This window comes from Carlito syrichta, unplaced genomic scaffold, assembly GCF_000164805.1.
Source record: "Carlito syrichta isolate Samal-C Ts95f unplaced genomic scaffold, Tarsius_syrichta-2.0.1 Scaffold312037, whole genome shotgun sequence".
Lineage (NCBI taxonomy): Eukaryota > Metazoa > Chordata > Mammalia > Primates > Tarsiidae > Carlito > Carlito syrichta.
In genome coordinates this window covers 636,446-648,811 of record NW_007256133.1, presented here as the reverse complement: position 1 = coordinate 648,811, position 12,366 = coordinate 636,446, and the positions used below count along the sequence as shown (strand labels likewise).

The 12,366-nt window shown below is 44.6% G+C and overlaps 1 protein-coding gene across 1 annotated transcript in view; it reads right to left on the bottom strand.

Moving 5' to 3' along the window:
• LOC103271956 (microtubule-associated tumor suppressor candidate 2-like) overlaps positions 1 to 12,360 on the bottom strand; it is a gene marked incomplete at its 3' end in the record, with an annotated part of 212,321 nt that extends 199,961 nt beyond the window's left edge. Inside the window, exons 1-2 of the mRNA XM_008069445.1 lie at positions 10,882 to 12,360; positions 4,427 to 4,667 (exon numbers count right to left, since the gene is read on the bottom strand). Of these exons, the coding sequence (XP_008067636.1) occupies positions 4,427 to 4,667; positions 10,882 to 12,360 (1,720 nt within the window). The remainder of the gene's footprint in view (positions 1 to 4,426; positions 4,668 to 10,881) is intronic.
• Positions 12,361 to 12,366: the final 6 nt, after the last annotated feature.

Genomic DNA, 12,366 nt, shown 5'->3' with positions numbered 1-12,366 from the left:
ACAAATATAAATACAAATAAACCAGCCTTAGGGGGGGCTTAGGCTATCAGGAGTCGTATTTTCATGCAAGAGATATATTCTCAAAACCGTGGTTGTTGCAAGACAAATCCCAGCTAAGTTTAATGTTTAAGAATCTGACGTTTTTCCACATTTTGTGCATCAAGTAGCATCGTGGACGTCTGCTGCCTTGTGGTATTTCAAAGCATAATCAAGATGACATCGAATGGGTAATGAAAAGATGGAGATCCAGTGGCACAGGATGACAGTGGCAGGGCAGGGACAGAGAGCACTGTGAGTTTAGATGCCATCCTCGACCACTGGCTGGTACTTCATGCCTTCAGCCAGGTCCTGCTCTCTGCACTCCAGTCCCAGGGACCCAGGTCTTTGTCCTACAGGATGACCACAGGCATTTCAGCCTCTGCATGCCCTTGTTTGACTCCTCCTCACCCTTCTAAGTCTTTTTCTTCCCCTTATCCACGGCAAGGCCATTCTTCCAGTTGCTCGGGCCAAAACCCTGGCGTGCACCTCCATAGCTCCTTTTCTCTCAGCATCTCCTGCTCCGCTCTCACTGTCTCTCATTGCCAGATGGTCCAGGGCCCTGCCCTCTCTCACCTGGCTCACTACCCCACTTCCTGACTCTCCTTCCTGTTCCAGCCTTTGTCCCCTTAGAGTCTATTCTCAACAGAGGAATCAGAGAGATCCTGTTTAAGCAAAAGTCAGGGCCGGGCATGGTGGCTCACGCCTGTAATCCCATCACCGTAGGAGGCTGAGGTGGGAGGATTGCTTGAGCCCAGGAGTTTGAGACTGGCCTGGGCAACATAGCAAGACCTTGTCTCTACCAAAAAAAAGGAAAAAAAGAAAGAAAGAAAATTAGCAGCCATGGTGGCATGCATCTGTAGTTTCAGCGACTGGGGTGCTGAGGTGCAGGGATCCCTTGAACCCAGGAAGCTGAGGCTACGGTGAGCCATGATCATGCCACTACACTCCAGTATGAGCAACAGTGAGACACTGACTCAAAAGAAAAAAAAAGTCAGATCATCTTATCCCAGCTCAAACCCTCAGTGGTTTTGTTTCTCACTCAGAGTAGGCGTCAAATCCCTACAAGGGCACTGAGGCCTTAGGCGACCCTCATCTCCCAAACCAATCCCCTCTCCAACCCCATCTCCTCCCTCGCTCCCCTTCCTGATCCTCCTCTGGCTTCCCTGGCCTTCCTCTCACCTCAGTGCCTTTGCACTGGCTTCTCCCTCTGCTGGAATGCTTGACCCCACAGATCCATGGAGTTCTCTCCTTTTCCTCCTTCTGGGATTGGTTTAAAGGTCATTTCTCAGGGAGGCCTTTCCCACCCATTCTACTGAAAACTACAGCCTCTCTTCTTCCTGCACCAAACTTCCTATTCCCCTTCTGTAGCACCTCCTTTTTTTTCAATACTATTTTTTTCTCCCAATAGACCATATAGCTTACTTACTTAAAATAAAATATGCCCCCATTCTGAAATGGAAGCCCCACGGGGGTAATGATTTTTATCTGTCTTCACTGCTTTATTCTCCACACACAGAACAGTGCTGACAGTCCCTCAGTCCCTCAGAGATCACTGTCAAGTGAGTGACTTGAGTCACATAGGTGACTTGTACCAGCTCTGACAACAGAAAGGTCCATTACAATATATGTATGACTCAGGAATCATCAAAAAATAGTGTAATTTTTAATAGGAGTGACTGTCAAAAAAACCAGCAACACTCAGACCACCAATAATTACCCGAGTGATAATAATTCACAAAGTAATATAATGGCAGACCTAAAAGGAGCTCCTATTCAATAATAATTTTTAAATGTAATAACAACAATAATAGTAATAGCAATATGCATTATTAGCAAGGGTACAGCAAGAAGATGGCACTCTCAAGACACACTAGTATGAAAATAACTGCTGCGAGTTTTCTAGAAAATTCGTTGACCTTGAAAAATGTTGGGATGTGCTTTACTCCCACAATCATACTTCAAATGACCTATCTAAATAAAACAAAATGAATGAAGATAAATAATTATATACAAAGATGCAAATCCAAAAATTAGCCAGACATAGTGGCACACACCCATAATCCCAGCTATTGAGGGGCTGGGGTAGGAGGATCACCTGAGACTAGGAGGTCAAGGTTATGGTGAGCTATGATCATGCCACTGCACTCCAGCCTGGGCCACAAAGCAAGACCCCATCTCAAAAAAAATGCAAATTACCAACAGACCATGGAACCCACTTCCTAGTAGTTGGAGCCTCATTAAGTAAATTCTTTTATTATTCCCCACAGTCACCCAATCTTCCCAGTTCCTCAAAGAGGCTGTCCTGGAGGACCTCTGTCCCATCCATAGTACTCTTCTGGTGGCAATTCCTCAAACCACTAGGTTCTATGCTTTTGTAATATTTATCAAGTGTATAAGTATATATTTATTGTCGGGCTTATTTTTTGTGTCATTCCATCCATTAGACTGTAAGCTGCATGAAGGCAGGCATGCTCTGAGTTTTGTTCATGGTATAGTCCTCCACCTACAACTTCTGGCACATCCAGAATTTTTTTTTTTTTTTTGAGTTGGAGTCTCACTCTGTCACCCAAACTGGAGTGCAGTGGCCGCTCCCGGTCACCACAGCCTCGACCTACTGGGCTCCGGTGATCCTTCCACCTCAGCCTTCCAAGAATTACAGGCATGCGCTACCACGCCCGGCTGATTTTTTTATTTATTGTAGAGATGAGGTCTCGCTGCCCAGGCGGGTCTCGAACCCGCGGGCTCAGGCAATCTACTCACCTCAGCCTCCCAAAGGCGCGGGATTACAGGCTGAGCCACCGAGCCCGGCTCAGAATTTTTTTTTAATTGGAATCTCACTTTGTTGTCCAGGTTGGAGTGCAGTGGCACACTCACAGCCACCCAGCATTGACCTGCTGTGCGATCCCTCCACCTCACCCTTCCAAGCAGACAGAACTACAGGTGCGTGCTACCACACATGGCTAATTTTTTACTTTTCATAGAGATGACGTCTCGCCAAGTTGCCATGGTTGGTCTCGAACCTGTGGGCTCAGGCAATCCACTCTCCTCGGCCTCTCAAATTGCTGGGATTACAGGCTGAACCACCATGCACGGCCATCATCTAAAATTTATCACATAAATGAACACATGAACAAAACAAAATATTTTATGCTCCACTAAAATATTTCTGAAACTTGTTTTTTTTTTTTTTTGAGTTGGCGTCTCACTCTGTCGCCCAGACTGGAGTGCAGTGGCCATTCCCAGCCACCACAGCCTCGACCTGCTGGGCTCCGGCAATCCTTCTGCCTCAGCCTTCCAAGTAGCCGGAATTACAGGCATGCGCTACCACGCCTGGCTGATTTTTTGATTTATTGTAGAGATGAGGTCTCGCTGCCCAGGCGGGTCTCGAACCCACGGGCTCAGGCAATCCACTCACCTCAGCCTCCCAAAGGTGCGGGATTATAGGCTGAGCCACCGAGCCTGGCTCTGAAACATTTTAAATGGCCACCATGTGATATTAGTGGGAAAAAAACAAAATTTACATTCAGGGTTATTTCAACAGCTATTAGAAGATGCATAGAAAAATTACATTGGCAGAAAATATTCCATAATATCAACACTATTTGGGTGCAAAAATATAAATGCTATTAATTCTTCATATTTGTCCATATGCCAATTTCTTTTTGCAATGGCATGTATCGCTTCTATAGTAAAATAATATGTAAATCCCGGAAGAAACCACAGGAGCAAAAGAAAGGAGAAAAGAGAGCAAAGAAGTGCTGAGAACATCAGAGATGACACTGACCATGGCTGCAGAACCAGGCAGGGGACTGGAAAAGACGGCAGTGTCCCTCAGTATGCCATTGTGTTATGTTCTAGACTCATGAGCAGATGAAAAGAATGATGTGGCCAGTGCCAGACTACAGAAAGATCTCTCCATCCAAGCACAGCCCAAGGACTGATCCGGTCCCCCACTTTTGTAAACAAAGTTGTATTAGGACATGGTGGCCACACCCACTCATTCAGGATTGCCTGTAGTTGCTTTGATACTACAAAGGAAGAGTTAAGTAGTTATGACATCAACCTATAAACCCGAAACTAAATAATGCCTGGCCCTTGAGAGAAACAGACTTCTGAGCCCTGGCCTACAGGAAGTTTTACAGAAGGAAGAAACTAGGAGAAGTCGGGCGGTGATGACAAGTATCACCATTTTAAAGGTGCCACAGAGGATGACAGTTGCATATGACATGTGCTTTCACAATGTCTATATTTACAGTTAGGTAGAAGTGCAGATGAAGCCTCCTCTTCAAGAATGGGAGGCATTCAAATTTTAGACAGTTTCCACCCATTTATAGGATTACTGGCTAAATATGCAACAGAAAAGGTCAGCGATTGTTAGATGAGTTACCTGAAGGATCAGAACTGCAGAGGCTGGCAGCAGTTGTGATGGGCCCTGGGGGGTGGATGGCACTCGTGGAAGACCTCTGACTCGCGATCAGAATCCTGCTCTTTGCAGATGGCAAGCGGGACATTGCACCCAATCCCAACTGGGGTTTAAGGACCATGGCCGAGCGGTAGAAAGTCGGAGGGACTTCGTAATGAGCGTAGGGAGGAGAACAAAACTCTTCTTTTCCAGGGTGGTCTGTCACCTGTGATAAATGACCAGAAGCTCAATCAGAGAAGTTCTAAGCAGCATTCAGGAGACCAAGACTGGAACCATGACCACTCTGGTACCATTGAGTTGTTTGACCACAGCTCACTTACCTTCCCTGAGCCCTAGGATCTGCATCTCCTAATTGACAACACACCTGGGTGATCTTCAGGTCTCTTCTGGTTCTCATACTTTATGAACCTACATTTCACTGGGAGTAAAAAAGAACTCACTCTATGAGATTTTGTAAACTGCATTGTTATAAAATCATTAGAATGTGAATGAGTAACAGATCTATGAGGTCTGACAATGAGGTTCACAAACCATTCCAGAAAAAGTGCTCCATACCTCAGTGCTGAATATTTGCCTTCAAAGTGCTCCTCTTAGAAAGATATGCACCGACACCACTGACTAGTCCACCCATCAAAGCAGTTTTTGAACCCTTTTTCTGGAATGGCCATCAGAGCTATTGTCATTATTTGCTGAGGTCTGACAATTAAGTTCACAAACTCACCACTGTGCGCTTACATCGGCAGCACTGTATAAATAACTATTGCAACACCTTCTCTACTCACCTGATCTGGCCCCCCAATTACTTTTTTCTCCCCCCTTGTTTTGCTGCCCTCCCTCCTCTCCCCCTTCCCTCCCTCTCTGACTTTTTTCTTTACCTGAATATAATGGAAATATTGAAAGGAAGACATCAAGGGTAAAATGAGGATGATTCTGATGGCCATTCCGGAGAAAGAGTTCCAAAATTGCTTTGACGGGTAGACTAGGCACAGGTATCCATGCATAGCTTCCCAAGGGGAGTACTTCAAAGGTGACCATAGTGATATTCAGCAATAAGAAATATAGCACTTTTTCTAGAATGAGTTCATGAACTTAATTGTTGGACCTTATTTAAATAATGTCAGTAGAGCAAATAATTTATCAAACGTTCTTAAAATTATAAAAGTTTCATTATAAGAAGAAAAGGCATAATTTTATGGTAACTTAATCTTAGGATAAGTAGATGAAGTTTATCAATTTATTTTAACTCTTTGCTAGGCTACTTAGGAAATAAAATTTTCCTACTTAGGAAGGGACCATTTGGAAAAATAGGGAAGTTAATGGAAAATGTGTGTTCAGGCTTCTACTGTCTGTTAACATCATTAAAAGTCAGAGAGCCTGAAATACCCCCTCTGCTTGTCTTCTCTAGTGAGGTGATGCTCTCAGGAATACTTGAACAAGTTTCACCTCAATGGAAGCTCTGGAACAGAGTCTTCGTCAGCAGCTGACTTCAGAGCACCTAGAACAGAATCTAGCACTTAGCAGAAGCCAACAAAGAAAGGAATCAAGGCTGGGCACGATAGCTCATGACTATAATCCCAGCACTTTGAGAGACCGAGATGAGAGGATTGCCTGAGCCCACAGGTTTGAGACCAGCCTGGGCACCTTGGTGAGACCTCATCTCTAAAAAAAAAAAAAAGAAAGGAATCAGGTTTGCATTCTTTCCTAAATTTGATATCACAGCATGAATGTTACTTTCTCCTGTAGCTAACAGTTTGAAGTAGACTACAACTTGTGGATATCTTTTGTATATGCAATTCAATCCTCACAAAATCTGTTCCTATTTTCAGTATTTCTTCACATTAAACATGAAAATAAGAGGAAGAACTGAATAATCCATTTGCTTTACATTATAATTTTTAAAAAATAGTGCTAGGGGCTATGTATGAAAAGATACATCTGTTAATTAACTCTGTTCTAAATCACAACACATTTTATGTGTCAAACTTAGATGTCTTCAGGAATCACAAGCATTTAACAATATTCTTTAATAGGGGCTATAAAAGCTTTGATCCAAGCTGCTGAAGAGATAAACCCTTAAGTTAATAATACTCTTTTAATGTTGAAATAGATACAAAGTTCTCCTTCAAACTGACACTATAGAAACAAAAGATTAGGCCTTTAAAGTTTTATCATAATCACGTTGTGAAATATGCATGATTGTTATAGTAGATAGACTGGATTCAGGCTACAGCAAATTATATTCCTGCAAAAGAACATTCTACATCTGCTCTCTGATAAAATTTTTACCATTCTCTACTTACTCTCACTATCAATCTCTGGTTTTCCCTCTTATACTCATATGCCTTGTATTTTTTTTTTTTTTTTAGTTGGAGTCTCACTCCATTGCCCAAGTTGAAGTGCAGTGGCACACTCACGGCCACCCCAGCGTCGACCTGCTGGGCTCTGGCAATCCTTCCGCCTCAGCCTTCCAAGTAGCTGAGACTACAGGTGCATACTACCATGCCTGGCTAATTTTTTTTTTTTTTTATTGTAGAGATGAAGTCTTACCAAGTTACCCAGGCTAGTCTCGAACCCACGGGTTCAGGCAATCCACTCGCCTCCGCCTCGCAGAGTACTGGGATTACAGACTGAGCCACCAAGCCTGGCCTATTTTTTTTTTTAATGTTAATTTCTAAATCTGGGTTTTTGCTCACTGCTTTGAGCAGGTGCTTTTCATGAAGAAATTAATATTATTTTCAACTTACATCTGTCAGGGATGGCAATGTGCTGATCTCAGTGATGATTCAGTTCTTTGGAACTGGGTAGTTTTTAGGGGTTAAAAATCCACCGTGCTTTCACTTACAATGATCTTAAGAATTTCAATAACTTCAATGCCTATCACCTTGTTGGGTAATTTGTTCCTGGTAAGATCACAGATTGTTTAAAAGGGTAAAAACTATGTCTCAGATGCCATGCTTGTGCAATTTTAATTCAACCAGAGAAACTACAAAAGGCATCACACTCTCTTCCTTCATCTTCGCTGACAGAACATGACAGGTAACAGTGACAGTCATAAACACACAGAGATCAACCCCAAGTGTTTCTGTTTCCTCCCCTCCTTCGTGGACGGAGTCTTCTTAGAGAAACACACTTGAAAGCAAACACAAGAATCCTGTCATTTAAAACTCCCTGAAGTCAAGACACACATACAAATCAATTACTACCAGGCTGTCCCTCTTCCTGTTTGCCCTGTCCTGTGTGTACTGGAATTGTGTGCTGGGGAGACAGAGGATAAAGGTGGATGCTTCACTAAGAAGCCACTGGGATGGTTGCAGGGGACAGCGTTCCTGGGATCATTAATTTTATGTGTCAACTTGGCTCATTGTTCTACGTGCTGCTGTAAAGGTATTTTTGATGAAATTAACATTTAAATCAGCAGACCTTGAATAAACAGATGGCCAATCATACATAGGTGGGCCTCATCTAATTAGCTGAAGGCCTTAATTGAAAACAGGCTTGACTTCTGAAGAAGAGGAAATTCTGCCAGCAGACAGCCTTTGGACTCAAAGTGCAGCACGGACTCTTCCCTGGGTCTCCAGGCTACTGGCCTGTACTGCCCTGCAGATTTTTAACTTGCCAGAGGTCTGCACAATCACATGAGCCAATTTCTTAAAGTAAATATTTCTCTTTTGCTCTTTCTTTCTTTCTTTCTTTTCTCTCTCTCTCTCTCTCTCTCTCTCTCTCTCTCTCTCTCTGTATACATACACACACAAACACATATATGAGTTCTAGGGCAGAGTCTTGCCAACTTCATAGCACCTAAAACCAGGTCGGGCACTTAGCTGAAGTCAATAAATATCAAAGGAAGGAATTGGGTTTCCATTCTTTCCTAAATTTAGTATCAGACATTACAGTTACTTTCTCCTGAAGTTAACAGTTTGGACTAGAATACGACACGTGGGTATCTTTTACATATGCAGTTCTTACTCAGAGATGCACAGATATATATACAGAGGGTACCAAAAAAAAAATCTATATGCATTTTAAGAATGGGAAAAAACTGTATTAAAATTGTAATATTCAATAACATGAATACAAGTCACATTTGACTTCTGCAATTACAAGAGGTGCTCAAAGTGGTTACCATCAGTGCCCAGAGACTTCAGATTATGGTGAACATCTCTTAGTAGCTCTTAAATGTATATACATTTATTTTTTATTTTTTTGGCACTCCTGGTATATGGAGAGACAGAGATGGAGAGGGAGAGGGAGAAGGAGGGAGGGAAGAAAGTAGAGAGGAAATGGAGGGGAGAAGAAGGGAGAGAGAGGGGGAAGAGAGGGGAGAATGTGCATTAATACCCAGATATTCTCGCACGCACACAAGTACATCTATCTCCTCTTGGTCCCGTTTCTCAGGAGAGCCCTGAATGGGGTAGCACCCCTCAGAGACGAGGTGATCTCAGGGTGCGGGGAGGGACAGCAGCCCTGAACCAGACATCTGCATACCACGAACACAGTCCCTCAGCCTGTCCTTTCAACCCTGCTCTCTTCCCCTTATCTCCTTCACCAGAAATGAACAGGGCTCCCAAGTTGACAGTGGGAGGCCGGGAGGGAGCATACCCCCAGGACCTCAGGAGACAGCATTCAAAACAAGCGAGCACTGTTGATCACCATGGCATTGCTAGGTCCTTGATGAGCTTAGCATCCTTCTTTTAACATTTCAGTCCATTCAACCAAGCCAGAGTCCAATTCTGAACGCAATCACTCTGCCTCTAGAAAGCCTTGGTTTTGTTTGGTTCCAATTCATACGGAGCTCGTGATTCAGCGTTCATTCAACATGTTTGAGCACCCATTTATGATAAGTCGCATTCTAAACTCTGAGAATGCAGTAGGGAACCCCCCCAAAATGGAAAAGGATCCTTCCTATCATTTAGTCAGTGCAGGAAAACTAATATACATAGTTTATTTATTTCAGGTGAAAGTAAATACTAGAAAGAAAGAAACCAAAGAAAGGGGACTCGGAGGGAAGATGGGAAGACTTCCCAATGAGATGACGCCTGAGTACACACCTAAAGAAAGTGAGGGAGACAGCCATTCAGATGACTGAGAGAAGAACATTCCAAGCAGAGGAAGGTGCAAAGGTCCTGTAGCAGCAGCAGGAGAGAGGAAGAGGAGGGTGGGTAGGTGATGGAGCCACGCTGAGCATATCCTAAAGGCTAAGCCATCCTACAGGCTCTATTTTATGCTCCCAGCGACCTGGGCAGCCCCAGGGAGCATTAGGGAAGGGATGATCTGATCCATCTTCCTCTGAACTGATCACCCTGGCTGCCATCAGGAGATGGCTTCAACAACTCTTACTTTTGAGGTCTCAGAGGAAGAATCACCATTGAACCCAGGTACTAAAAGGGACAGCACAGGCCTGAGTGGGAATCTCAGTGCTAGCTTTGTTTTGTAGCCTTAGGTGGGTGACTTAAAGCTCTCCGTATCTGATTTTTTATTCACACAGGGATAAAAACTGTAACACCAGCCTTCAGAGAATAACTGTCAAGATTGTGAAGGCTGACAAAGATTAAATGCTGCATTATATGGGCCCAATGTACAGTAGGCACACAACTAAGTGTTAGTTATAATTATTATTTTTACTTTAAAGAAAAAGTCTGGGCGTGGTGGCTCACACCTATAATCCCAGCACTTTGGGAGACTAAGGTGGGAGGATTGTTTGAGCCCAGGAGTTCAAGACCAGCCTGGACAACATAGCAAGACCTCGTCTCTACACAAAGTAAAAAAATTAGCCGGGCATGGTGGCACATGCCAGCTGCTCAGGAGGCTGAGGCAGGAGGGTCACCAGAGTCCAGGAGGTCGAGGTTGATGTGATCTGTGATCATGCCACTGTACTCTAACTGGGGCGACAGAGTGAGATCCCAACTAAAATATAAATGAATAAATGCAGACAAAGAATCCATGGCTAACACACGATTTTGTGCTCACTCATGTGTTCTTCACTTGTATGAATATGAGATTCTTCCGGAAAGGAAATACTTTCCATCAAAGGATGAGTCTGATCAATTTGAATAATATCCTCATGTTCCATTCTTTCTTCCTTTGACCTGGGTTATGGAAGAATTATGCTCATTTATTTCAACATGGAAGCCTGTTTAAATGCATACTTATCTAATTTCATATGTATTTAGTAAGTAAAATTCAAATGGATCTCTTTAGATATTGGGTCCATCACATTAAGACCATCAAACACTTCGAGTCAAAAATGGCCAATTCTCTAAACGATCTCCTCTAACAAAAATACCATTTTTCTACCAGTATATCCATGAAAATCTGCAATTTGCTTAGAGAGGACAATTTGCTTTCAAAACACAATGGAAGTATAGAACAGACTTCAGGACACACAAAGCACGAATGATGTCACAATAACATTCTCTTACCTCCTGCAAAAACTTTTCGCTCATTTGACTGAAATGATGTCCCGGGGGCTTGATCCCTGACACCATCAATCCAGAACTGAAGACTCTTGGCTTCTGCAAGTCTGGCTTGAATTTCTCGTAGAGGTTGGCCGATGACTTCGGGTCACCACTTGCTGCCTTCTCCTCCTGGGGGAGGGGCATGCCGCACGTGGGTGGGGCATATGGAAGTCCCATGGGAACCAGTGAAGCGTCCACCTGGCCCAGGGCCTGTGGACTTCTCCTGATGTAGGTGATGATCTTGGGTCTCACATGCTTGGGTTTGGGCATGATGATGGGCTTGGTTTCTGTCCTTTCTTCTGCTTTTTCAACCTGGTGCTTCTCTATTCCCTCCTGTGAGGAAGGCGTGTCCTTGGGGTGTGTGAAGAGAGGCTTGGGGATCCCACTGGGGCAGGTGTTCTTGTCAGGCACTTTCGGGGACATGTTCGACAACGGTGCGCTGTCTCTCGGGGGTGGAACCACCGAGGGTGACTCTGCATCCACACTGAACACTCTAACGTCCTGAAAACTGCTACTGGGTGTTGCAGGCTGGTGGGACATGTTCACAGCTGTCTCTGGGTGGAGGAGTGCTGGGACACTGAGGACCAAATCTGCTCTGGCTGAGGTGCTTTCCGTCTTAGCTGCATTCTCCAGACGGTTCCTGTTTTCAGCAAGAGGTGCAGTGATCTCTTGGCTTTCTCTTGCTTCTGAGTTGCTGCTCTGAGGGTCCAGGGGGACCTCCATCTTGCTCTCTCCGGTGGAAGGCTCTGATGCCAAAGCCATAGCACTGCCCTTGTTCTCACTGCTCAGACTCATTTTCTCCTCACTGACATCCGAGGACCTATCATCAGTTGGGTTGTCAGGAACAGAAGCCACGTGACTGTCCCCTGGTGAAAAGCTACTAGGTGTCATGTCACCAAACTTCCTGGCTGGGCATGGGGAAATTTTACCAGTAGACTGATTATCAGCTGCTCCCAAAGAAACAGGGCCCTGTTTGGGGGCAGTTGGGAGAGAATCCTCTTCCCTTAGGTGGACTCCTCTGTTTTCCCCCTCGCTGCTTCTTCTTCCCACCCCAAGATGGCGGAGGCCATTGTTTGATGGACGATCAACTGCAATGGTGGCCTCTTGACGCACCTCCCCACCTGGCTCCTTTCTCTCTAGGGGTGGCAGACTTCCTTCCTTATGGCAACCCAGAGCCCCCACCTGGGGCGATCTCACCTCCTGCACAGCCTTGGGGTGAACATATTTCAGCTCCAGCTTGGGCTCCCCCTTTCCCTGACCTAATTGTGCTTCTGGCTTACTCAGGATTTCCTTCAATGCCAAAAATGAATTCAGAGCAGACTCTGGAAGGGCAGAACGTGATGGGGGCTGGCTGCAGACACTCAGCCCACGTCCTCCCTCCATCTGGGTCTCTGAGGGATGGGTCTCCTTGGTTTCTGAGGTAGATGGTTTAGGATGACGCATACTCTT